Genomic DNA, 24868 nt, shown 5'->3' on the forward strand with positions numbered 1-24868 from the left:
CTGATACATTTATTATGCTATAAAATACATGTTATTAACTGGTCAGGTTCACTGAACTGGCTGCCTGAGACGTCATGTGCACTTTAGATCTGTTTTCTTATCACTCTGCGACACAACATCTTTGTAGCAGCAATAAACAAACTGTACACACTGAACAGCTATTTACAAAAAGGAGCCTCACCACATGAAGTCTATACATTTCAAATACTTCAGATGCTTCTATTCTAGTGTACTTTTACTTTACTTCTACTACATTTCAAGAGAGAATTTTATATTTTTACTTGTACTACTGTATATTTATTGCAGAGCTCCTGGTGACATATTACAAATTTAAAATATGATAAGAACAATAAGTAATATATACAGAAATTTCTTTAAAAAATATGATATATTAGATATGATAGATTTGTATGAATAGTATACACGTACTTAAGTACATGTACTGAAGGATATGTGTGTTCTTTTATCGCTGTTTCTCTTTAACATATCTATTGAAATGTCTCGCCGCACAAAATAACCACAAACATATGTGTTCATTTTGGAAAAAAGCTTTTACTTGAAATATCAACATTTTCTCAGAAAGTATAAATAATGATTTATGATTGATTTCAATTTTATACAAAAATAATACATTAGGAGGAATAAAATCATGTCCTGCCACACAAGTATGAGTGCCCTCTGATCAGATGGCAATAGATGTGCCTATAACAGTCACAACCAAGATAATAATAATAACAATGTAATGACCTAATATTGAATAGGAGACTGGATCTGCCACACTTATGATGATATGCAGGGTTGGATAGTCAGAATGGCCGTTTTCTTCTCATAATAACATGGAAAGCTTTCGTATAAACTGATATTTTTCCTTATTTCAAACCTTCCCACCAGAGTATGACTGTGTGTTCTGACAGAGCTCAAAGCAAACTGTTCGTGGCAAAGTCAATGGACCGACACAACTGAACATGGTTAGTCAAACAGAGAAGAATATGAGTCGTGGTACAAAGAGTTTGCCAAACTATTCAAAATCCAATTTCCCAAATCTGGCAAACGCTGTTCGAGGAAGCGATATTTGCATGTTAAGGCACAAGGCGAGAGTTTGCTTGGCTTTCTGACTGAACACACCTTAATACTGTCAGCGTGGGCGTCTGAACCCACAGCAGCTGCTCCTCTCCCCAACATTTCTCAGTCTTTGTGGATTCCTGTTAGATTAGAGCAGCTGCTGTCACAACATCATCCTCTTTCAGGTCTCCTTCACAAATTACCAGACTGAGATGACTGTTAGGCCTCTGAATGCTTGTCAATATTTTTGCTCCGCGCTCTCCGGGGGGGTCCTGCTCCTTGATTTGAGATTATTAACAATATTTGTCCTATTTCTTCACATTCTGGCAGGAACTGGGAGGAGGTGGAGGAGGAGGAGGAGGAAGAGGAGGACGAGGGTGAGTCCCATTCCTGAAATTCACCTGAACCTGTGTGCAAACAAAAAGCCAGAGGTTTCCATGGAGGGGAAGGGCCACCTCTAAAGTGGGTGAGTCAGTCCTCCCCCGCAAGGCAAGACCAGCTTTTCACAGATATGGCAGGCGAGCGTTTGAGACGCGGTTACAAATAGAAGTTGCGCCTACACTGTGCATATTTGCCGCGCATTCTTACATCTGCTTTTTTTATGTTATACAACAGGCAGCTTTATCAACGGCCACTCCAATATAATTGTATGGTGACTTCACTGATAGTGCATATTCATTTCAAGTGTGTGGAGCCGTGTGCAGAATCCACCTATACAAAGCATTGCAGACGCCTATAGACACATTGCATAGTCCTGTCAAGATTGTCAGAAAGTCTTTTTCAATCACAGTATACACATCGACAACAACTTGAAGTGACGAGTCCTTGGCATTCATGGCCCGCACTCAATGCTAGCACGGTAAACTGAATGTGAGAGAATAACATGGAAGACTCCTTTAAAGCCCAGTATGAATGTCAAAATGCATGCACAACATCGGTACAGGTTATTGTGATTGTCACACAGCTTCTGCTCACGTGCACACACATCCAGGCACTTGTGTGTGTGTGTGTCAGTAAGTCACTGGCTCCTTAAACCTTCACAGAGGCCGATCACTGTCTCAGTGTATCTTCATGGTTCCACCTTAAATCAAAGTCTTAATATATACGTTGTCCCAGAGCCTTCGGTCAGGTGCACAGAGTTCATGAGCAGTTTTTTTTTTTTTGGTGCTTGGTATTTTTTGTTCCTTTGAAGTGACTGTACAGTTAAAAATAAAAAAAATAGAGAAGAGTGGGCATGAAAAATTGAATACTGTTTTCAAAGATTGTGTTAAAATCATACATCCTTGTTGATCATGTGTGTGCGACAGTGAAAGGGGGGGAGGGGGGATGGGGGAGTCCTGTCTCTTCACTCTCAGGTCCAGTGAGGTTGGGCAGTGTGAGGGGAGTAGGGGTTTGTGTTATTTTTTATTTTTGTTGGGTTTGTTGTTTGTTTTTCTTCTCTGTCCCCATTTCTCATTTTCGCCGCCTGGCCCGCCGTCGCCGTCACTCCCGTTGTTTGTCGACTGACTCATCACGAAGCGCGCCGCTGCCGGTTATTAAGAGTCGCCATGGTTACCGCGGTGAGAGGGTGGAAAAATGCGCTCCGGTTGCCGGGCACTGTGGAAGTGGAGGATGCTCTCACCAAGCTTGAAGGGGACACTGGATGGGAGGAGGAGGAGGAGGAGGAGGAGGAGGAGGAGAGAGAGAGAAATGTCAGACAAAGTAGGTCTGTGTTACATAAAACAATAAATACAATCTGCCCGGTAACACGGGTTTACTGTACATCGTGTAGCCTGCATCATGTGGGATCTAACACACTTTCCGATTGTCTATGAATCACATCAGAAAACATCAATGAATCAATATAACTCAAAGTAATGATCTGTGTCTGATGTGTGCAGCTTATTCTCCGGTGCCCTGTGCCATAGACCTCCTGTGTTATCCAAATACTACTGAAGATACCAAATTTAACCACAGGGTTGCTCTAGATGACACGTGCCTTCATTAGAATAAACATAGGAGCTGTAGTTCATTTTGACTCAGTCTCACACACACATATCAGAGCAGAGCAGGGATGTGTATAAATCTATAACAGAAAATAGTCCCCGATAAATTCCCAATTTACTTATTTTTTTGATTATTGTTTGATAAAAACTCTATATCGTTTTACAAACATATTGAGTATATTTGTATTTGTATATCTGGGACCTGGTTTTAAAGAGTTATGTCACCTGAAGAGAAAATGTGGTTGTGACAGAGGAGCACAGATAAGGTGAGGAACTTACAAAGTATCGAGGGAAACACAAACAATAGCAAAAATATAGAGCGTTTAAGTAAAATCGTGAATGCAGGATTTTTTATTTTACACTTAATGGTGTATTTTTACTGTGTAGTATGACTTTTAGCCCTTTTTGTCTTTTTCTTAAGTAGATTATTTGAACGCTTTCTATCACTGGTAAATACACCCCCCCCCCCCCCCCCCCCGACACCTTCGTGTGCCACACCTGACCAAATACATTCCTCATCCCTCTTGTCCTGACTCTGAAAAGCCTTGTTTCCATTGAAATGCTCCCTCTCTCTTTTTTTTTTTGATTGTTTGTGGAATTTGCTTTTTTCCTTACGTCTCCATGGGTGGAGGCCGGTGACCCTGGTGTGACCCTGCGGCCAGCAAACAGTCACACCTGATAAAGCTGACCTGCAGGTAAGACCTGAGTCATTAGATGCCGGGCTCTAAGAAGAAGGTGAGTTCTAAATAGACTCTAAGGTATAACAGAGGGTCCTCGGTAAACAATGAGTGTTATAAAGCCAGTGGATGCTGGTTGTGTCATGAGTGGAGGGCTGAGCCGTCCAAATAAAGTCCTGATAAGAAAATACCTGCAAGAGCCTGTGAACTAACTACTCTCTAAATAAACGGGTTTGTGAAAGACCACAGGGTGATGATGAGACCAGTGCCGTAAAATAACCAAGTTCTATTACTTAAGTACCAGGCAATTTTGATGCTTGAGTAATTCCACTTTAAGCTATTTAATACCTGCAACATTTATTTATAGAGACCTAGATTTTGGCAAATGGTCACAAATGCAACATGCATGGATAAAGTTGGATGGTCAATCAACAAATAATTATTCTGCAACTATTTTGATATTGATTAGTAGATTTTTTTTTCAATTTTGTCAGTTTGAATAATCAGAAAGAACTTAAATAGGCTACGGTTTGATTTACAGTCCAACACATATCAGAAACCTGCATCTATACAGTTTTAGTTTGGAAGAATTTTTGTGTGTGTTATCGTATATGAGCCTTTTATTTTTTTGGTTACATTTTACATATGAAGTGCTCAAAACTTATTTTCTCAATAAAAGTCAAAAAGAAAATGGAAGCAGTTCTTAAAAATCAAGAAGAAAGTGAATTTAAATGCTTTAATTAAATAACAACGATAAAAATAATTGTTGTAATAGAGCCAGCTCATCAAAAAATTCAATCTGGCTGTTTGGCAATAATATTGTTACTTTGTGGTTTTGGCAAAGGCGCTGAGTGACTATTCTTTTTATAGCTTTTACAAAGTTACATATTTATTGTTTTGCAAAAGCTAACAGCCGATTGTCTCAGGAGAATTGGTTTCACCCTGTTTTCTCTTTCACTGCCTCGAGGAGATGTGTGTTACAGGCTTTACTACACAGAGGCTGCACCGGGCCCTGAATCATCCCATCAACCCATCAGTTTGTCAGTAAAAGCTCGGCGGGTACGAGCGCTCGGCCTCAGCGTGGGAAATTGAGCGTGTGAAAGCACTGCGGTCAACATTTCAGGCTACAGTGATCACCGAGCGCAGGGGAGAAGTATAGGAAAGAGGAAGAGGTGTAATTACCCAAAAAAAAAGGGAAAGAAAGAAGAGAGAAACCATCCACCCCCCCACCCAGCCCATCCCCATCTGCAGCCTCACTGTAGCATGGAGGGAAGACGCGGCACAAGAGGCCTCGAGAACTTTGATTAACAGCGAGGCTCATTTCCTGATCACGGAGATAACTCTGAGTGGAGCGAAGTGAAAGGAGGGAGCGTTAATCAGGGGGCGTTCGGGCTGAGGGAACAGCTGATTGATTGGACGTCTGTGTGAGAGGAAATGCACTTTCCACGTGTCCGTCTCGTCTGTTAGATTGAGGTCAAATGAAAGCCTGTGAACATCAGCTGCAGCCCCCGAGCAAGATAAAAAAAAAAAAAACACTTGTTGCACTGCGGCTCCTTGACATATTTGATTTATGTGCCATATTTGTGTGTTTGTGTTCATCTGTGTGACTGAACTAATAAATTGAACTTACCCAGGAGAGACCACCGAGCTGCACCATCTTGTTTACAGAACCGTCCTAATGTGAGAGGGATTACACAAGTCAGTACACAGTCATAAAAAACACCCACTCCTCCTCCCCGGGCATGGTCTAGTTTTCTGATATTGTGTGTGTGTAGGTGTGTGTGTATATATATATATATATGTGTGCTTTGATTGAATCTTTTCTCAATGTGAGGGTGATTTTTGTGTATCAGTAGGAAATGAGTGAGCAGATTTAAGTGTCTCCTTTTTAACGAGGCAGTACAACCAGTGGCAAAATGTAAAAGAAACTGCAATGACATCACACACTGACTATCAATTTGCACACAGGCCCCCCCACGATTATGTGAAATCTGCAGTGACAATCAGACAGAGGTGAGCTGTGTGGTTAAAGGACTGACCGTCTTGCCGGAGGACATGGAGCTGAGGGTGCTGAGGCTGTTGGCGTCCGTGACCACCATGGCCGAGGGGAACCGTGACGGGTGGGAATATTGTGGCGGCTCCTGCTTGTGAGAGTACACTGCAGAAGAGAACAAAAAAATTCAGTTACACAACTTTTCTAAAGGTGCCAAAGAAGTAAATGAAAAACATTGAATATTATGGAGAGAAAATCAAACCTAATAGATCATAACAGCAGAGTTCATTTGAATTGCATTTCTATCTCCAGAAGGAAGCTATGTTTTTGCCCCTGTCTGTTGGTTTCTTAAAACTATTTAAAGGAGAGAAACCATTTGATTTCAGAGCGGAGCTGGACAAAGGATCACATTTTATTTTAAGATTTGTTTTACAGTTTCAGGGAATAACTCATGGGTCTTGATGAAAAAAGAGAATTCTATTTACTTTATAAGCCTTTTCTCAAATTGCAAATTTTTCTTAAAGAATTACACCGTTTTGCAGGCGTCGAGAACTGCTGACACTAACCCTGACTTCACAGACAGTAGCACTGGGGCAAAGGTTTCCAGTTAGACATTAAGAGGTGCAACTATCACAGGAAGCTTTCACTTTGTATTGTCATTATATAGTCAAAAGGGTTCATCGAAAAAAGAACCAGCAGATTGATCAATAAAATAAATAATTGTTAAATGCAGCCCTGAGGACATTTCTTTGTTTTACACAAGCCAATAAATTAAGCTAATTTACAAAGCTTAGCACAGAGATGTGCATGAGGACGGTAGAGGAGTGGTACGCACTGTGTGAGTGTGTGACGGCCATGAATGGCTGCTGGCCCATGTGGCTGGGTGAGTGCTGCATCAGGCTCTGCTGGTGGGGGCTGTGGAGCTGCTGGAAGGACTGGACCGGCTGCAGCGCTGCCAGGCTGCCCGCCACGCTGTTGATCACCGGCACCGACTGAGACTGCGATGAGTTTAAACCTGGTGGGAAGCAGCAAGACGTTGGTTAGACCCTCTCACTGTAGTTATAAGCACAGTGAGTTTCGCTTCTTGCATTGGAGGGAAGGTCGACTCACTCTGAGCGATGGCCATGACTCCAGATAGAGGCATGATGAGGTTTTGTGTCTGCTGGTGGCTGTGATGGGAACTGTGGATGTTTGTGAGTGTGCTGACTGGAGGAAGTCCTCCGCCTGAGACAGAAATCTGTGGAAAGATGCAGGAAATAGTTCAAGCCACAGCACCACACAACACTCACCCGCTAACAACACGTGAAATCCAATTTCAAAGTAAAACAGAGGTCTGCTTGGGAGAAAAACAAGCGATGGCATGGTTCAGATTCTTTTGTGCGACACTACACTTGAGTAACTGCACTCTCACACGGCACACAGGCAAACACTGATAAGGAACAAAAGGTAAAGAAAAGAGAATCATACTGAAAATGTCAGCAGAGAAGACTGACAGTGTTTGTACGTATTGGTTTATGCAAACACGTGCATGCTTGTTTGCAAAACACACGGATATATATCCCAAAGCAACATTTCCAGTGTAGTGGATCTGGATGCAGATCCCTCCCCTGCTCGGTGGGGCCGCGTCTATTTGACTATTTGCAGCAGATAAGAAACTGTCAGCTCTGACCTGCTGCACACCACACTGTTGTGGTCATTTCACATGAAGCTGTTCCAAAAGGCAGAAGTGCTGCAAGGTGACGAGGAAGTCAGCACAAAGCATTCAACAGCCGATTTGCATAATGTGTACTTTTTGTGACCCCGAGCAAGACAAAAGATTAGAGGATTTTGTACTGCAGGGTAATTTAAGGATTCTTGTATTTTGACAGAATAGACATCATGTTTCCAAAGTTCTGTTGCACCGCCACGCAAACGGTGTGGGCCCTTGCACAGGTTTCCTTGTCACTGATCAAATATTGGACTAGGGCAGAGGGGTGAAACTCTGGCGTAGAAAAAAAAAAAGAAACATGGGGCATAATCAAATGTTGGCGTCATTTCTCTGGCAGAGCAAGCGGCGCTCCACCTGCGCCTCCTCTTGGCGAGGCGTTTAATCAATAAGAACAGAACGTTTCTTTGTCAGGTTTATTGCCAGAGCGACGCACGCGCCCGGTGCACTCGGGTGAAGGCCGTGTGGCAGTCCAGCCGTGGCCTGCCACCCCCGGCTCCACCTTCCAAACACAGCACACACATTGTGCTAATTGTTGGCTCTTGCCAGTTGGTCCCTGGGAGAGGAGGTTCAGGAACCTGCTTTGTGCGTTAACACTACACGCGGTTCCTGCTCTTATCTAATCTGAGGCCATGGAGGCCCAGGTGTGCTCACTCACCATCTTGGAGTCAGGTGACAGCAGACTGTGGCTGTGGTCCATTCCGCCCGGAGACACCTGTTGGAGCACCGACTGGCTGGACGCCATGCCGTTGCTACTGTGGTGACTGATGGTCGTGGAGGAGGTGACCTCACCGGGGCCTTGGCTGTAGCGCACTGAAAGAGAGACAGAGGGAAAGAGCAGGTTGGTTTCACTTGTCTTAGCCGCCATGTGCCTCCATTACAAACAGTTATATAGGGCAGAGAGACAGCGGCCTGGTTGTGAGCCGAGCTGAGCCGTGCCTCCGTCGCTCCGACCAACTCCACTCACCTGCTCTTTGACTCAGACAGGAGAGGACAGAGCAAACAAACACACTGACCCGTCCACTGCCGCTATCTGCGTAGCTCAGCCAAGGCCGTCCACTGCGCACACGCACTCACAACAGCAGGGCTCCCATTACACTCTGTGATCAGCACACAAACGCTACCCACGTTGATCAAAACAACGTCTATGTGAAGTTTCACCAGGAATGGAAGAAGCCCCAAAAAAACAGTCACGAGTAAAAGTCCTGCATCCACATCTGTTTATTATCAGAAAATAACAATAGACTAATGTATGTAAATTACATTATTAATTTTTAGCATCAGTGTCTGTAGCTGCTTGAGGTGGAGGTAGTTTTAGGTACTCTATATACAGTTGAGACCAGTGGTTCACGGTCTAATGATTTAATGAGATGGGAGGAGAAGTTCTGCTTCACAAATTTATATTATTTGTTGGATTTTTGTCTAATCTTACATTTTTCTTATGAAATATTAGAAAATTGCAAACTTTTTAACCTCAATAAAAATATCAAACTGTATTTTATCAAATTAGTGTCGGATGTTTTAAAGTAAAATTGTTAACAAGTTAGGTAAGTAGAAAATACAATATTTGGACCTCACAGGGTAGGGAATGGACCTAAAAAGTCTACATAAGTACAGTATTTGAGTAAATGTACTTCACGGTATTTTCTTTGTATTGGTGACAGCGCAGTGAAATTGAGTGAAATGGTCTTTTAGTGCTATCCCTTAATCTCCTGTCTAGACTACTTGTTGTTCTTCAGAGGCCCCCGAAGAAGAAGCAGCTCGAACCTCCCAAACAGCCCACAATCAAACGGCTGTTTGCCCATGCAGGCCCCCTCTGATACCAACAGAGTCAACATTACACAATTACAAGCAATGTCAAACACATTCTTATCCTGTGGTCTCAGCCCCACACAGTCAGTGAGCGCGCCCCTCCCTCAGTGACAGTGCAGAGACAGACTCTGTTTGCACTCAGATCCCACATCTTCCCCGAGCCCAGCGGCCCTGACCCGGGCGTGACAGCCTGAGTGACACGCTGGGGTCGGTCAGACAACGACAAGAACCACTGCTATACATTCATTCTGAGAAGAAAAAAAAAAAAAAATGGATGGGACCTGGGCGGGCATTGATTTCTTGTCACTGCTGTAAACTGGAACAGGATGTGTTTGCAGATATTTGCTTCAGGTGTCAGGGAGAGCAAATAATTTTGATAGTGAAAATCATTTCCGTGACTGGATGTGTGTATAGATTCTTGCGCTATGTGTGGGACACATTTTGAGAAATGTATTTATTTGCTTTCTAGAGTCAGATAAGGAGACTGGTGGGAAAGAGCCTGGTTGTGTCCAAAGATTAAAATATTCACCGCGCAGTATTTCACTGGATATTGATTAATCAATATATAAAGGTAAGAAAATGATGAATAAATGATTAACTCAGTTTATCTTAGTCTCCCGATTTCATCTTTAACTGTCTTATTTTGCCCGAAAACCCTAAAGCGTAAAGTTTCCTCTCACAGAAGAGAAAAAGAAACCAGAGATTTTTCAGGAGTGAGAAGTTAAAACCACAAATCTTTAAACTCTTCTGCTGAAATATTCCTAAAAACAATTATCCAATTATCAAATGGTGGCCAATTAGTTTTCTGTCAATATCCTTATCGACTAAACCGCTACTTGTTGAAGCTCTAAATAAGATAACACATTTAACACTAAGACCTTTAATGATGCTGGTAAAAATTTGCTGTATTTTCTATTGTGGACAGAATCCTGAGCAGTTTGCAGTGTTTCTGCTGAGCTGAGGTAACTGATAGACCTGAGAGTGGTATAAAACTTTACATCTAACTCTCAGTGAGACAACAAAAAAGCCCAAACAAGCACATTCCCTGATGTCAGACTATGATTTGACTTCAGACACTTCGAACGCAGACACCACGGTGCCAGGAGCGGAGCGTGGACGCCATATTTCATCCTCCAAACTGCCCGTCCACCATTTTGTACAGCCCACAGACTTCATATTGTCTCGTGCAGCATACTCGCAACCCCACAACACTCCACCGTGCCTTGTAAACACAGCCGCGGAACAATAAAGCACTCCACTGGACTCATGACCCCCATTGCAACACAATGGTAGAGGACTCATAAAAAGGCAGTTATCTCGGGGCTGGGCCGCCTCTTAAAGTGTCAGGGGGAGAAAAGGATGCTATTCAGGCGGGTTTTGTTTCTTCGGGTTCAGCCGTAATTTTAGCTACAGGGAACCTCGGAGTGAGAAAGGATGACTTCCACATTTTAAACTCGGGGTTTCTAGAGATTCCCTCGGAAGAGCAGGTTTTCTAGACACGTTAATCCTCATAAACCGTTCAATCCTTGCTCCTGATTGCAGATTCTGTAAAACTGAAACTTTGCCCCGTCGGGATTTCTCCTCGGAAGCAGGAGGAGGGTGAGAACTTCAGAGGGGGGGGAGTGGCAGCAGGGACCTTCAGCAGGTTTAAAAGCCTCTTTCTCTCTGTGTGACCCATGTAGTATCAAAGCCTGGCTCCCCAACCCCAGGCAGTGGTCATTGTAGTGGCCCTGCATATGACAGACCTCCTGGGTCTCTGCAGGACGTATCCAGTCGCCTCTTTGTGGCTCTCCGGGACACACAGAGCAGTGGAAAGTGCAGAGCTCGGCCGTCCTTTCCCTGCATGTGTGCGTCGCTGTTCCAAACCAGCCTGAGGTGACGCAAAGCAACGCACCCCACGGCCATTCCTCCCCCCCCCCCCCCACTACTGTAACCGATCGGGAACTTCTGAGTCTGCTGGTTGTGTAACGTGCAGAACGACGCAGCTCACAAAGCAACGATTGTAGTTTTTACGGCGACGTCAGCTGCCACATTGCCAGCTGTGGAACAAATAGTCTGATTGCTTACTTGAGTGAAAAGTACCTAAACAATAACCTGAAAATACTCTGCATCCAAAATCCTATTAAAATGAAGTTACATGAGTTTTGAGTTTCAAAAGTAAAAGTTATTGTCACACAGAAAATGGCCGCCGTGACTGATATGAACTGTATCACTATGTGAGAGTTCTGCTGTTTAAGCTGCTAATGTGAAAGCAGTATTTTAATCTTATAGCTATTTGAGGAGGAGTTAGATTTAACCAAATTTTTAAATACAGGTTAGTAGTAGCTTGAACTGCCTAACTACCTCGAGATGATTCTTGTGACCTATATGTTTTATTATTTGACGGAATCTTGTTTTAATTTCTGCTGTTTTTGCTAATTATTTAATAGCTTTACCTTATGGGGCATGAAACGGTTATTGAAATGAAACCATGGGAGATTTTTCTATGTTTACTTAAAAGCCAAAGAAGTTGAAAATCACTCATTTAATCATTCATCATGTATTTTATTTTGAAAGATGTAAAATCTTAAAAAGTCTTAGCTGTTTATTTGAGATCAAACTTTACTAATCTTTGCTTTTCTGATGAAATAACTGTAAATACTTGAACAGCTCAATATACTTTTTATGTAAAATCTTAAAAGTAAAGAGAATCTACTACTACTACTACTACTAATAATAATGATAAAGCTGTATGTATATATCAGTATAAAAGAAATAGAAATATCTACAGCATTGGAGCTTTGATAATTTCCATCACTACTTTGAGTAACTTCAAACTTATTATGCCTACAAAATCTCAAATTTGTTAACGCAGTATAATATGTGAGAGTTGTATTCCAACAGTATGTCAGGAGATTAACGTTTCAAAGTAAAACGCCGTAGGTAGATTGGGTTAATTGAGCTCAGTAAACACTGTACTACAGAAGGTAAACATTGTGTTGGGAAACACAGGTGCAAGCTCACATGAGCCTGCTGAGAAACTATGTAATCTCCCTCAGATCAGTTTCATTTCTGAAAGTAAAGAAAAGGGTCACCGGCAAAACTGCACGTCACACTGTTTGACTGTCTATCCACTTGTGACCAACGGACCAATGAACTGAAACAAAATCAATAAAAACTCCCCGAGTCAGAGGAGTTTCTTTGATGTGACCCAGTAGTGACCTCTCTTGTGGGGCTGAAGGTGCAGTGCTGGTTTGAGGAGGGGGGGGGTCACCAGGCTTTCTCTATAGGCGCAGAAGGGGTCATCAGTCCTGTCTGGCCAGAAAAGAACCAATACCCCAGTGGACAGCTCCTGCTGCTCCAAGTCTGAGCCCAGCCTCAGCAACTATACTAATTCCCATAAAGGTGAGGAGGGGGAGGCTTTAAAATCAGTCCTCCTTCGAGCCCAGCGGAGATAAATGAACCTTGGTTACAGTCAGTGCAGTCTTCTAATACACCACGGACAATGGGACCCCCTGCCGAGGCAGAGTATAGAGAGTAGAAGTCAGAGGAGCCCCTTATCAAAGGCCTGGGAGATGTAGTAGCAAAGGTTTTAATTGTCCATTAAGCATGCATAATACAGGCCGTGCCCTAGCAACGCAATGAGAGGCCCCGCTGGGATATTATTGTCAGGCCAGGGGCTGACACTGAAAAACAGCTGATGCTGTCGGCAGGATGCCAGCAGGACACCTTGTAAGCAGCCAGCTGAGGGGATTTCGGGGGGAGCGAAGTGATTTTCCACCGTGCAACCGACCCCGCTCCTCTGCAGCCTTATCGCTGACCTCTCCGGCTATGCAACCTGAGGTCAGTGTCTGGTCAGGTGTTCTGAGCAACAGCATTAAATAATAAAAAAAAACCTGGAGCAAACAGACCATCCACAAGTGGGACCAGTTTATCCGAAGGTAAAAGAGCAAGCCAAGGCAAACAGTTTGTTTTCCCTTCAAAGCTCGCCTCGTGTTCGAACACGAGTGGAAAACAAAGGGCCTCGAGTGACTCTCTAAAATCACGGTTTTATGGAGGGTGAGTGATGGTACGGGGTGGGGGGGGGGGGGGGTGCTCTGTGAAGCCTAACTGCTTTGTTTTTTACGTCGTATACGCCAGGTAGACTCAGTCAATACTAATTACTGCAAATGCAAACATCAGGTTGGGGTGAAATGGTCAGAGCGACCACGGTCGCGGCATTTCCTTGTTTTGGCGACGGGGTGAGCGGAGTCATTAGCAACCTGCGTGGGAGGAGGATATGTGGAAATGACGGCGTTATGTGGAGGTGAGGTGGACGTGTCTGTCCCCCCCCCCCCCCCGACCCTGGCCCGACCCTGGCCTGTCACAGGGTTGCTGCCCTTTGTGTCATGCTCCTCCATGCTGACTTTGGAGTGGAGATTACAGGTACAATGTGGATTGTTCTCCGAGTGTTTTCAAAGATCGGAATAACAATGGCATTTGCTCAGCTCACTCACTCACGCTCATTGATCACTTGTCCCCTCTCTCTCTGCCGCTCTGATCACATCAGCCTGTTCTGACAGTGTGGGCTCACACATGGGGGAAACAGAATCAGGTCGCCTTGTTTTGCATGATTGTCCAAAATTTAGGAATAAACACCTTAAAATGTCTCTTAATAAAAAAGGTTAGCGTGTATTTTCTCTCTTTAGCTGTGAAGAGTGTTTCATTTGCTTTAAACAATGCATGCAGAGAAACCCCGCCCGCCGTCTTACTGGGAGGTGAAGCGCTGTTCTGGGGGTGATGGGGTGAGCTGAGTGACAGCAGAGGGTTGAGGCCGTGGCTCGGTAGGGAGATGGAGTCCATCGCCAGCTTCTGCCTGAAGGCTTCCTCCTTACGTCTGTTGGCGAACCAGTTGTACACCCGCACCTCTGTGACCAGATTAGAGCCGAGGCCCTGCGCTTTGGACGGGGAGACCCCTCGCTGAAGACACTCCGCTCTGCAGGAAACAGACGCACAAGGGGAAAAGGTTGAGTTTGATATCGTGTGGCAGGTGTTTTTCTGGGGAAGGTGCAGGAAGTCATGTGTATACCTGTTGCACTCTTCTACTAAAGCCTCCCTCTCCTCCTTGCTGGGGTTCTTCTGTCGCTCGTAGGCCTGGTACAGGATCTGCTGGGACGCGGGCCCCCACTTGAAACGGTTACGTCTCATTTTCTTGCACGAGGGTTCGCTGCCGACCTCCTCACCGGGCTGACCCATGGTCTGACCAGGGTTGAACTCTGGGAAGAAAAACACCGGATCCTGATTGTCTTTTTCTGTCATATTGCTGCCAGGACCTTGCACTGCCTGGTTGAACTCTGAAAGACAAGAAGAGGCGCATTCAATAAAAGTAATTTCACAACGCCATCTTTTAGCCAAAGAAAGAGATCCTTAGACACATTAATCCATTGAGGATTAATTTGTTTTCCTTTTGACATGTGACAATGACAAGCTTTATAAGAACTAGCACAGGGACACATTCTGCGGGTTGAAACGTCCCCTAGGAAGGAGAGGAAACGTCCAATCTAACTTGCTGCCAACCACACATTACAGGCCAAGCTGTGAGAAACTCAAATATTAACTTACGTCGCAGTATTTCCCGCTGTTTCCTGACGTACCAGGTGTAGAGGGCCGCTCGCTTCTGTGTTTTCATGGGCGTGCCTTTGTTGAGGTGCTGGGAGAGGTGAGACTGGTTCAGCCCTGTGATGTCCACCACCTCCCGTTGGGGGATGTTGTGCTGCTGCATGTAACCTTTGATCATGCGGGCAGCACGCCATGGGTCCTCTCTGGGTTCAGGAGCAGAAAACACACAACTCATTTCACCACTGAAGTCAGCCAAGCCCTGACAGGGACACAACACAGACTAAAACCCTTAATATTCACCTTAATATAAAAACATACATAGCGCTTCATGTGAGAGGGGGGTGAGTTTAAGAAGATTCACAACACAAGTTGTTGTAATAAAATGTATGAATCTAAACTTATTCTCAACAAACACACAGGTGCTCATGAACTTGTTCCTTCCTCCGTGCTCCCCTGTTTTTTCAAGGCCTCCAACTTTAAAAGGGGCTTGTAGCTATAATAAGTCCCCTCACAGTCAAACCCTGTTTATCATTGCAGCCCATTCTATAGGCTGTAAATATTTTCAAAGGTTAGTTCAACTGGATTCAGGCCGGTTGAGAAACTTGGACTTAGTATTCAGTTCAGATTTCAGCCCTGGGAAACAGTTCGATTATGTCTCTGCAAATTCAAAGCCACGAACGTACGAGGGTGAACATATGAATGCAAAGAAAGTGAACAAATCGTCAAATAGAAAAATGATGATGAGTAATAAGGTATTTGTCAGATTTTGGAAAAACTATAAAACTGGGTAACCATCCACAAAGGATAACAAATATATGTTTTTACTTAATCCAGGTAAAAATGCATTTAAATCACATGTTGTTTAGTTGATAATAAAAATACTATTTGAGTTTTAAAATAAAATATTAGTCTCTAGATGCAAATACAAATGGAGTGATTATACATATACATATATGGTTTTAGCTATTCAACAGGAAACTATGCTTTTAAAATCACGTGTTCTTTTTTTTTAAATGGAGTTTCACAATTAAACGTGTGCCTCTAAAACCTCAAAATTGGAATTTAGTGAGAAAGAATAGCTTTTTTCGTTTGTCAGAAATTAAAACTACTTGCCGTTACTCCAAGTGTACATTTAGCATTAAAGCTCCTTCTTACCTTGCTAATTCAGCCCTTAACGCGAATCGTTACGAGAGGAAAACGGAGCGAGAAACGGTGTCGGGGGTGAAACATGGAGCCTGGTCCGTACCATCCGAGATTAGCGGGACTCAGACACACTGACATCGGTAATTATAGCAAATCTCCGCGCGACTGTTTGTTTTGGAGAATGTGCGAGAGCCCTACATCCAAGTCTGCGGGTTAAGTGGGAGATGTTAGTTTATAACTTTTGACAATGAATAACCAGATCGCCATTGACTCTAATCACACGCCACTGTGTATCTTTCAGTTGATGATTTATAGAATAAAATTAATAATAACTTAACTACACGTGGGTTCGTTTTGATATTCCTCCGCTGCTGTTGGTCGAAGATAGAGCCTCAAATATTAGTTTTTACAGGTTCGAGTGGAGATCATTAGAAATAAAGGTGTGGAATTATAATTTTTTTAATCATGAGTTTATTGACGCGTGAGTAAAGGCTCAAACTAAACGTATTGTTATAATTGTTATTATTATTATTGTTATTATTATTATTATAATGAACTATTATTATTCCCATGGCTGCCACTCACTCGCTCCTCATGCAGAAGCCCTGGCTGGGCTTTTTGTATCATGGAGGCGGAGAGTTGATAATAAACCGATCTAGGTTCAGTTGATATTTTACAAAGGTAAAGAAATAATAATCCGTGTGGATAATTAGTAACCAGAATGTAAAACCGAGCCGTGGCGGGTTATTTTAAAACTGTCAACAAAGGCAGAAAGCAGTGTTTCGGGAATATAACGGGCTGGGCAATTTATCGTGTTGATTTTAAATATTTAAAAGTTAAGAAAGAAAACGAGAGGAAGACGTAGTAAACGGAATAAAAAACAAAAAAAATCGGAGCGATTATTTACATTTTTTTGTTTCATCTTTACTAAACTTTTAACACTTTTTAAGAAAAGTAAACTTACGACAACATGCGGTCCACCTCCGCCCGCTGCTCGGCGGCCTCCTCCGTGTTGAGCGACTGCAGCTCCTTCAGGATCGGCGGCGTGTCGAAGTCGTCCCCGTCCTCGGAGCCCTCGTCACCGGACAGCTTGCCCTTGCTGTGGCCGTTGGTGAGCGTGTGGAAGACGGGCTTGGAGTCGGAGTCCGGCCCGCTCATCTTGCCGGGAGCGGGGGACATGGACAGGCTCTCCATTTTAACTCCGAAGCCCGGCGGGCTGGGGTCCAGGTCGTCCAGGGCCTGGATCAGCACGTCCTTGGTGAGTCCTGAGTCCAGCAGGGCGCTGAGGAGCTCCTGCTGCAGGGATGTCAGCTTCGATACCATTTTAGAGAACATTAAAAAGTCAACATATAGGCCTGCTGCTGTGCGCGCCTGAGCAGGGGGAATCGAGGGATGGAGGAAGGGGGGATTAATCAAAGTTAAAAGTTACAAAAAAAGTTCCTTCCTGAGTGGTCCGGAATTGTGGGGAGTGCACTGCTGCTGACACCTGCTTCACTTCCCTGTTGAAGGGGAGGATGGAGCTACTTTGCCATGATGCTTTCTGAGAGCTGGGGAATATAAAACATGGTAATGAGTGGGCCGGCTGATGGCTGCCTTATGTAAATCCACAGAATAGGGCCTGAGCTGGGCCGAGGCCGACATGTGTTTACACTGCTGCACTGCTGCTTTTATTGGCTCCTCTTATCAGCGCAGCTCTGATGGACTTTGGACCCAGTTGTATATAAGCCTTAAAGACACTGAAGAAAGCAGAGCTGCACATGTTCACCAGAGTTTCTCTACTCCGTATCCGAGTTTCCTTTTTAGAAACAATATTAGGATTTATAGAAGTAGATCCGACAGAGAGCAGTGGTGGTTTGTTCCTGTATTTGAGCGCTTGAATCATTGTTTTGTTTGGTTTTTCCGTGTTGATGATTACTTACTAATGAGATAATCATGGGTGTTGATGTTGATGAGGTGTAGCTGTTAATTCAGCTTTGTTTCCTTTAATGAGGCCTAATAATCTCATTAGTTTTACACCAATCTCTCACATTATACAGGAGCACAGAGAAAAACCTTTAATACAGCTTTTGAGTTTGACACAGTTTACAGCCCGACTGATATGGATTTTAGGGGCAGATGCCAATACCGATAATAGTAGTAGAAAAAGTTTTATACAATACATCATCTATTACATATTTAAACAAAAGATGTCGGCAAAAATAACACTGCTCTGACAAAGAAATATAATTGAGGCTTAATATTTTTAGTTTGTCCACAAACTTTGATATGATCGAATGTAAATAAAAAGGCAACAAATCCAACTGTATATATACAGGCTATATATATATATATATCTATACATATATGATAACGTGCGGTATTATCGGCAAACCGATATATTGGTCAGGTTCTAATATAGTAAACTTTAAAACCTTTCTCCTTTTCAAAAGCAGACTCTTCATTTGCAGTAAATCACCATATTAATAGTCTATAATGTTATATGATAATAAAACAATTATTATGTTAACTTGAAGTGAAAGCTTTCATGCAACAGTATTTACAGGCTGAGCTTGAAAATGTGGGACAAAAGCCTGAAAGTCACAAACTACCTCGACTGTCTCTTATCTGACACAATAAAACCTTTCAGGCCCGTCCTTTAATTACTGAATGAAACAGTACAGGTTTATCTTATTTAGCAAATTTGAAAGAAATAAACCCATAAACTGTCAGTTCACTCAGGAGTTAAACAAACTGAACTTAATGATTAATGTGAGAGCAGAATGAGGTTATTAGGGATGATGTCAGGGTGAGTTACCTTTTCACCTCTGCCTGGTTGAAACCATCTGTAAATAAAACAACAATAAAGCTGAAGCCATCGGTGTTTATCCCACACACAGACGGATGCTCTCCCACAGTCTGATGCAGCCAGATGGTGAAAGTCTCCAGTTTGACCTAAAGGTTCAGGCAAACCCGGTAAAATGTTGTTTTTAATGAATTAATTAGATTCATTTTGTTGTAAACATTACATAACGCAAATAGAATGAGTTATATGAATGTTATGTGGACTGCATTAAAATATATATGACTCTGGATTTTCTTTTCTTTGCAGGTTAAATTTACCTGCAGCTGAAAAAGACCCTTTAAATCTGCACGACTTGTCAATGTTCAACCCTTTGGCTTCATGGATTCATTTTCCATTGTGTTGGTGCAATTTCTAGTTTTCGATAACATGGAGGTTAAAGGGAAAAAAACACCCTAATGTGGATCGATATGGAGAGAGTGAGAGAGAGAGAGAGAGAGAGAGAGAGAGAGAGAGAGAGAGAGAGAGAGAGAGAGAGAGAGAGAGAGAGAGAGAGAGACCTCAACACAACTCATTAAACACAAATCTTCATCAGAACATTGCAAACAGTGTACATTTTTGTTTTTATCTATAATCCACAGATGTCAGATATCGGTGCAGGAGTCTGAAGTGGAATTAATTAGAGTAGTGAATTTATTCACGTCTGAAATCTGGACTTTTCTCTGTAAACAAAACCGAGGCCACTGACCTTCTCTGTGAATATGTATGATGCTTTACAACGAGATACTCGAGATGTGTAATCTGTCGGTGTAGTATCAATGTGGTTGATCATTAGTAATACTCTGGATCGCCTTAAACTTATTAGAGCCAGAGCCCAAATGTAGCAAAGCAGTTAATTAAACACGATATGTGTTGTTAGTACAAGTTTGTTCCTCGCTGAAAACTATCATGATAAACTTTATGTAACTTTTAAAAGGATATGATATGATTATAATGAATAAAGTGCCCTGAGTTAAGGAGCAGGGAGAGATTAAAGTTCAACGAGGTTATGAGTGAAACCACTGGAGACATTTTATAGGTCCCTATAGGAATGTTTATCATTATCATCTTTTATTAATGGAAATTATTGTTCCTACATCATCAAACACCTGTTGGTTGTTTGTCTTATCTGAGAGTCTGCTGCTGCTGATCTGGGCGTCATCACACAGATTACACTGCTCTCTAACCCGCGGCCTCCACTGTGGTGAGATGCACACCTCGGCTGCCCTTCGCTCCGCCGTACAAAGCGCCAGCCGCTGTGTCCTGTGGGTAGAGTTAATAACCCTGTGGAAACAGATAAATTACAGTCTGTCTGCAGCTTCATCATCTCCACTGACAAGTTAATGACTCAAGTGTTGGTTTTAAGGCCCCGAAGCAACTGATTTTGGTATTAACAGAATAAACGGGGCCATTTGTTGTCGGACACGAAACATTTTTGACACAATCTCACAGGAGCAGAGGGTTAGGTTAGTAACTTTAAACCGAAGAGATTGGCTTAAAGATAAATAAAAGATCTGAGAGAAGATGATACCTGGTTCTGATGTTACTCCTTTGTCTGAACTTAATTTAAAATATCAAAAGCTAAGTCAATTTTCAACAAATTACATAAGTGTGAACAGGCACGTAAGCACACACACTTAAAAAAACACACGTGTTGCCACTTTGGCATACATTTTTCTGGTCCGTTCTCGATTTTTTAAAATCTGTCAACCATTAACGACAAATAATAACAAGCAGCAAAAACAGTTGATCCAGTACACAGACCATCACGCCTGTTGTGAAAGCGGCCTGTCCACTGGAGCGTGGAGACGAACACGCACCGCTCATTATGCTTCCACACACACCGGTGACACACAGGTTGAGCAACAGAAGGGACAGGGACCATCCGGGGGGCCGAGGACAGTCTCACCTGTCCCTGTGTCCATCCACCTGCAGTAGGGTGAGTTACCAAAAATCTATCACACTAACACACTTTGTCTGTGTATCAAATTCCTATAGAGCTCCCTTGTGGTCCAAACACTATTCAACACAATGAATTAGCCAATCTGTTGCACAGGATGACATCTTTCTGTCATTTATTTTGAGTCAATCCCACACACACACAAACACACACACACACACACACACACACACACACACACACACACACACACACACACACACACACACACACACACACACCATAACCTTAATCATCCAAACTAAATGTCTCACCCTAACCCACAAACCAAGTCTTAAAAGTGAGGACCAATTGTCCTCATTTTCCAAATAAAGTCCTCACTCTGTAACGTTTATGCTCAAAATGGTCCTCACAAATATGTAAGTACCAAGTACACATACATACAGACTCACTGGGCCTCATGCCAGAACCAGTTGTGCAAACTGGTTCGTTCCTAACTGGCACATGATTCAACAGAATGTTCTCTCAGTTAGGAACCAAATTCTCGCTTGATCCAGATGAGGATGAATCATGATGTGAAAACTTGATTGACTGAGTCTACATATAGGACATTCATTTGATTGGAAAATTTAATTAATAAATATAACACAAATTTTCTGTGTGTATCAGTATCGCTGTTGCTTGAGAAGTTTCTCTGAAATTTTTGAACTTTGTAAACTTTCTTGGATTTCATTAATTCTTAATTATTTACATATCTACTTATCCTTCTATCACACCTGTTGAGATGAACCACTTTTTGCCTTTTATTCATCTTTATCGAGATCTGCTGTCCTCAAGGCCTCAATAGGAAAGAGTAGAGTTATTAAATATCAGCTCATGTACAAATCTCTTGAGCTCAAATGTCAGTTTTTTTAGATATTCTATGTCGCATCCAGCCACTAGAAATGTAGGATATTAAGATATAAGATATTAAACTGGTGTAGAGACCACTTGGTTTATCCCAAAACTGAATTCATGATGTTCTCTCTTCAAATTTAGGCCTTTTTCAGATCTCTCTTTTCACCATTGTGGTATATTTTGTTCAATAGATACAGTCAGAAGAACAACTCAGATGTTGGTTTATAAAATTTTCCGTCTTTAATAAACTGGATGAAGACAGTTTCTCTTTTTGTTGCACTGGCTAACATCAGCTCCCAGCCTGGATCCAGGTGTGTTCCATGTGTCATTTTAACCCTTGATCAAACCACAGGGACACGCTCTGAGTACTGATGCTGGTCCAAGGTGTGCTTGGCCGTCTCCAGTGTCTTCACTGACCTGTCCTCACCCCACGGCCTGGTGTGTGCACCGACCGGAACATTTGGAAAGTAACTGAAATAAAAAGGGCAAGGGCTACGGTGTGCGTGAGGTTCAGGATCCAGCGGCCATGTGTCGTTCCACAGACTGAGCCGGACCTTAACCTCTGAATTCAGCTCGTCTCCTCTGCTCAGAAACCAGGAGACGACAGTTTGATGTCTTCTGTGTCCCGATGAAGAAGTTTGCCTGGAGGAGAAATACAAAAGTTGTCCACAGTTTTCATTTTTGACTCAAATTCATTGATATGCTGATTGGCTTTCTTGCAAGGAATTAGATGAGAGCATTTTTACCACTCTGACACAGTAACCTACTGGAGTCTCCACTGGCTGCCTGTGTCACTGTACTTAACTTTGGCATCGTGCAATCAATGTGGCACAAACTTTATGGTAACATTCTTCAGATCAATACCTCCTCCGAAAAATGTAATAGGTAATTTAGCCAACTAATTTAGGAGATATAGGCTGTACAGATTCCTATGAAGCCGCAATAGTAATAAAAAAAATGAATTGGCAAAAGAATAAAAAGCCTCACCATAAACTGATGTTTTTATAAATGTGTTACTAATCAGTGGTGTGACTAATGCATTTTACTGCCTTTAAATAGGGTCAACAATTTTGGTTGTAAAAAAAATTGTCCATGGATTTCAATTCATACCCTTGTCCCTCCTGCAAAAGATTCTAGTTCAGAGGGAAAGTTCCTGCATTTCAAATGTGACTTAAATGCTCCTGGTTCCATAATTATCCACTGGATAAGAATATTTGGATCTGCACCAAACTATACACACACATACATTAGGAAAAACATCCAGTCTCCCACTGTTTATAACAGTAAAAATAAATTCCTGGATGTGCACCTACATTTTATAGGTTCTTCCCTGACCCATACAGCCTCCTACCACCAAGAACCATGAGAATCGGTCCCATAGTTCTCTGTGTAATCCTGCAAAATAACGAAAAAATGTCAGAGTACTCGAAGCAGCCAGAATTGACATGAGTCAAAAAAAGCTTTTCAACCGCTCCTAAAACAATAGAATAAAACAATGTGCTTTCGTGTATTCAATGATAAGGATTTCTGCAGAAAAATGACTCAACTAGGAAGCATCAGCAAGAAAAAAATCTATAACGGTGCAAGGTCAGAGACGAGTCTTAGAATCTAAAGAGCTCAGTTCACATCTGTTCCTCACACAAAACCTCATTACTCATGTAAATCCTCCGACTATTTTATGATAATCATCCGTCATAAATCCATCAGTGATCCCATGTTTCCACCAGAGCTTTAATTGTGTCACGGTCTCTCTTCATCACATGGAGCAGCCACTTTGATCCTTATCAGCGCAATAAGATTTCATCAACACACCCATGAATCACACGAGGATGGCTGCTTAACTGTGGCACGCGAATACACACACACATTAACGCACACTAACACACACTCACACACGGCTGACTGTTACGAGCGAGGGTACAGAAGAGGAAAGTGATGGAAGACGCTGGCATCCATCCACTCCTCCCAATTCATAAACATGACCTCTTCATGATCCTGCGCTTGGGAGGCCTGCCAGTCTGTAGCCGTGTGTGTGTGTGTGTTTGTGTGTGTTTGAATCAGGCCCAGGACTTAGAAGTCTCGGCCTGTGTTTGCTCTTCATGCCCAAGGTGTGTGTGAAGTCGCAGACTGAGCTGTTCCTCCTCTTTTCTTTTGTTGGATCAGGTCAGATCTTACGGCTTTGGCAGTTAGTCACAGCAACGCAAACTGTGTCTCGGTGTTGTTTGATTGCGTCTTAGCGTCTCTCTGATGTGTCGTATTTTTGTTTTCTCTTGTCGTGACAAAGCAGAAACACTTTGGGATTTTCCATCTCTGTCAGGCTGGTGCTCTTGATGTGAATATGATGTGATGCAGCAGTTTGTTCGTCAGGGCAGCACGACCGCTTGCAACATCCCCCCCTCCCCAGTCAACTCCCACGCTTTCACTGAAACCGAGCCAGGATGCTCTTCTTTCATTAGAACAAATACACTTCCCCTCGTGTCTCCTGCAACTGTGATTATCTCAGGGAGAATAGAGGAGATGTTTGAGGGCAAAGGTCGCGGCAAACCTTCTGCAGTTCAGCTACAGAAGCAGAATGGTTGTCATCACCTGTGGAGCCTCTCAGGGCCACACAACCATCTGAAAATCACTACACCAGCACATATAGGAAACAGAGAAGGGAGGTTCGACCAATCATAACACACATGCTCATATCCAGGAAGTGCTGCGTGCTTTATTGGAAGGATGAGGCTCCTTTTTGTTCTGTTTAACCCAGAAGTTTTTATCCCTGACATGTTCCAGGCTGTAAAGGTGCATTTCCTTTCTGCTGTGTTAAAGCCAAATTAATATGATCTTAACAATTAATTTCTTACTCAGCTTTAATTCTTTTTAACAAAAGGAATATCTCCATAACTTAAGTTTTGACGTGTTCCTAACTGGTCTCTCGGCAAATCTGTAGTTTTATTGCAGAATTTTGTCATGAAAGTGTAAAACGTTTTGCACATATGATTTTAATATATTTTGAAAAGATGAGATGAGATCGATAATTCAAAAAAAATGATCTAAGCCTCATGACACCACAAGACATCACAAATAGTCACTATCCACATATTACACATATATTGTTTGTGTTTCTTTATTTATGTTTTTTGTTTGTGTGTCTGTAGCTGATGATGATCTGCTGGCTATCCTCCTCTTCGTCTTCCTCCTCCTTCCAGCTGCTTCTCTCTCTCTCTCTCTCTCTCTCTCTTTCTCTCTCTCTCTCTCTCTCTCTCTCTCTCTCTCTCTCTCTCTCTCTCTCTCTCTCTCTCTCTCTGGCTTGC

The 24868-nt window shown here is 42.7% G+C and overlaps 1 protein-coding gene across 2 annotated transcripts; it reads right to left on the minus strand.

The window, feature by feature from the left end:
- Positions 1-532: 532 nt before the first annotated feature.
- hnf1ba (HNF1 homeobox Ba) lies at positions 533-17588 on the minus strand. Of its 2 annotated transcripts, none has more exons than XM_053423394.1 (10): positions 16919-17588; positions 14815-15014; positions 14282-14468; positions 13965-14188; positions 8081-8235; positions 6828-6954; positions 6553-6732; positions 5764-5882; positions 5355-5399; positions 533-2700 (listed from the first exon to the last, which is right to left on the minus strand). In XM_053423394.1, the coding sequence occupies exons 1-10, from the start codon at positions 17287-17289 to the stop codon at positions 2680-2682; spliced, it is 1629 nt and encodes a 542-aa protein (XP_053279369.1). In that variant the 5' UTR covers positions 17290-17588; the 3' UTR covers positions 533-2679. The 2 variants fall into 2 exon arrangements, with proteins under 2 accessions (XP_053279369.1, XP_053279368.1); XM_053423393.1 differs by having other exon boundaries at positions 14282-14546.
- Positions 17589-24868: the final 7280 nt, after the last annotated feature.

Source organism: Pleuronectes platessa, chromosome 5 (assembly GCF_947347685.1).
Source record: "Pleuronectes platessa chromosome 5, fPlePla1.1, whole genome shotgun sequence".
In the NCBI taxonomy this organism is placed as follows: Eukaryota; Metazoa; Chordata; class Actinopteri; order Pleuronectiformes; family Pleuronectidae; genus Pleuronectes; species Pleuronectes platessa.

What these genes read in the sequence shown, in the direction of transcription:
- hnf1ba (XM_053423393.1), bottom strand. Translation starts at nt 17,289, where the DNA reads ATGTTCTCTAAAATGGTATCGAAGCTGACATCCCTGCAGCAGGAGCTC. An exon ending in ACAGCGGGAAATACTGCGAC is followed by an intron (nt 14,547 to 14,814) that starts GTAAGTTAATAT and finishes CTTGTCTTTCAG; the next exon opens with AGTTCAACCAGGCAGTGCAA. An exon ending in GAACAGCGCTTCACCTCCCA is followed by an intron (nt 8,236 to 13,964) that starts GTAAGACGGCGG and finishes TCTCTCTTTCAG; the next exon opens with TGCGCTACAGCCAAGGCCCC.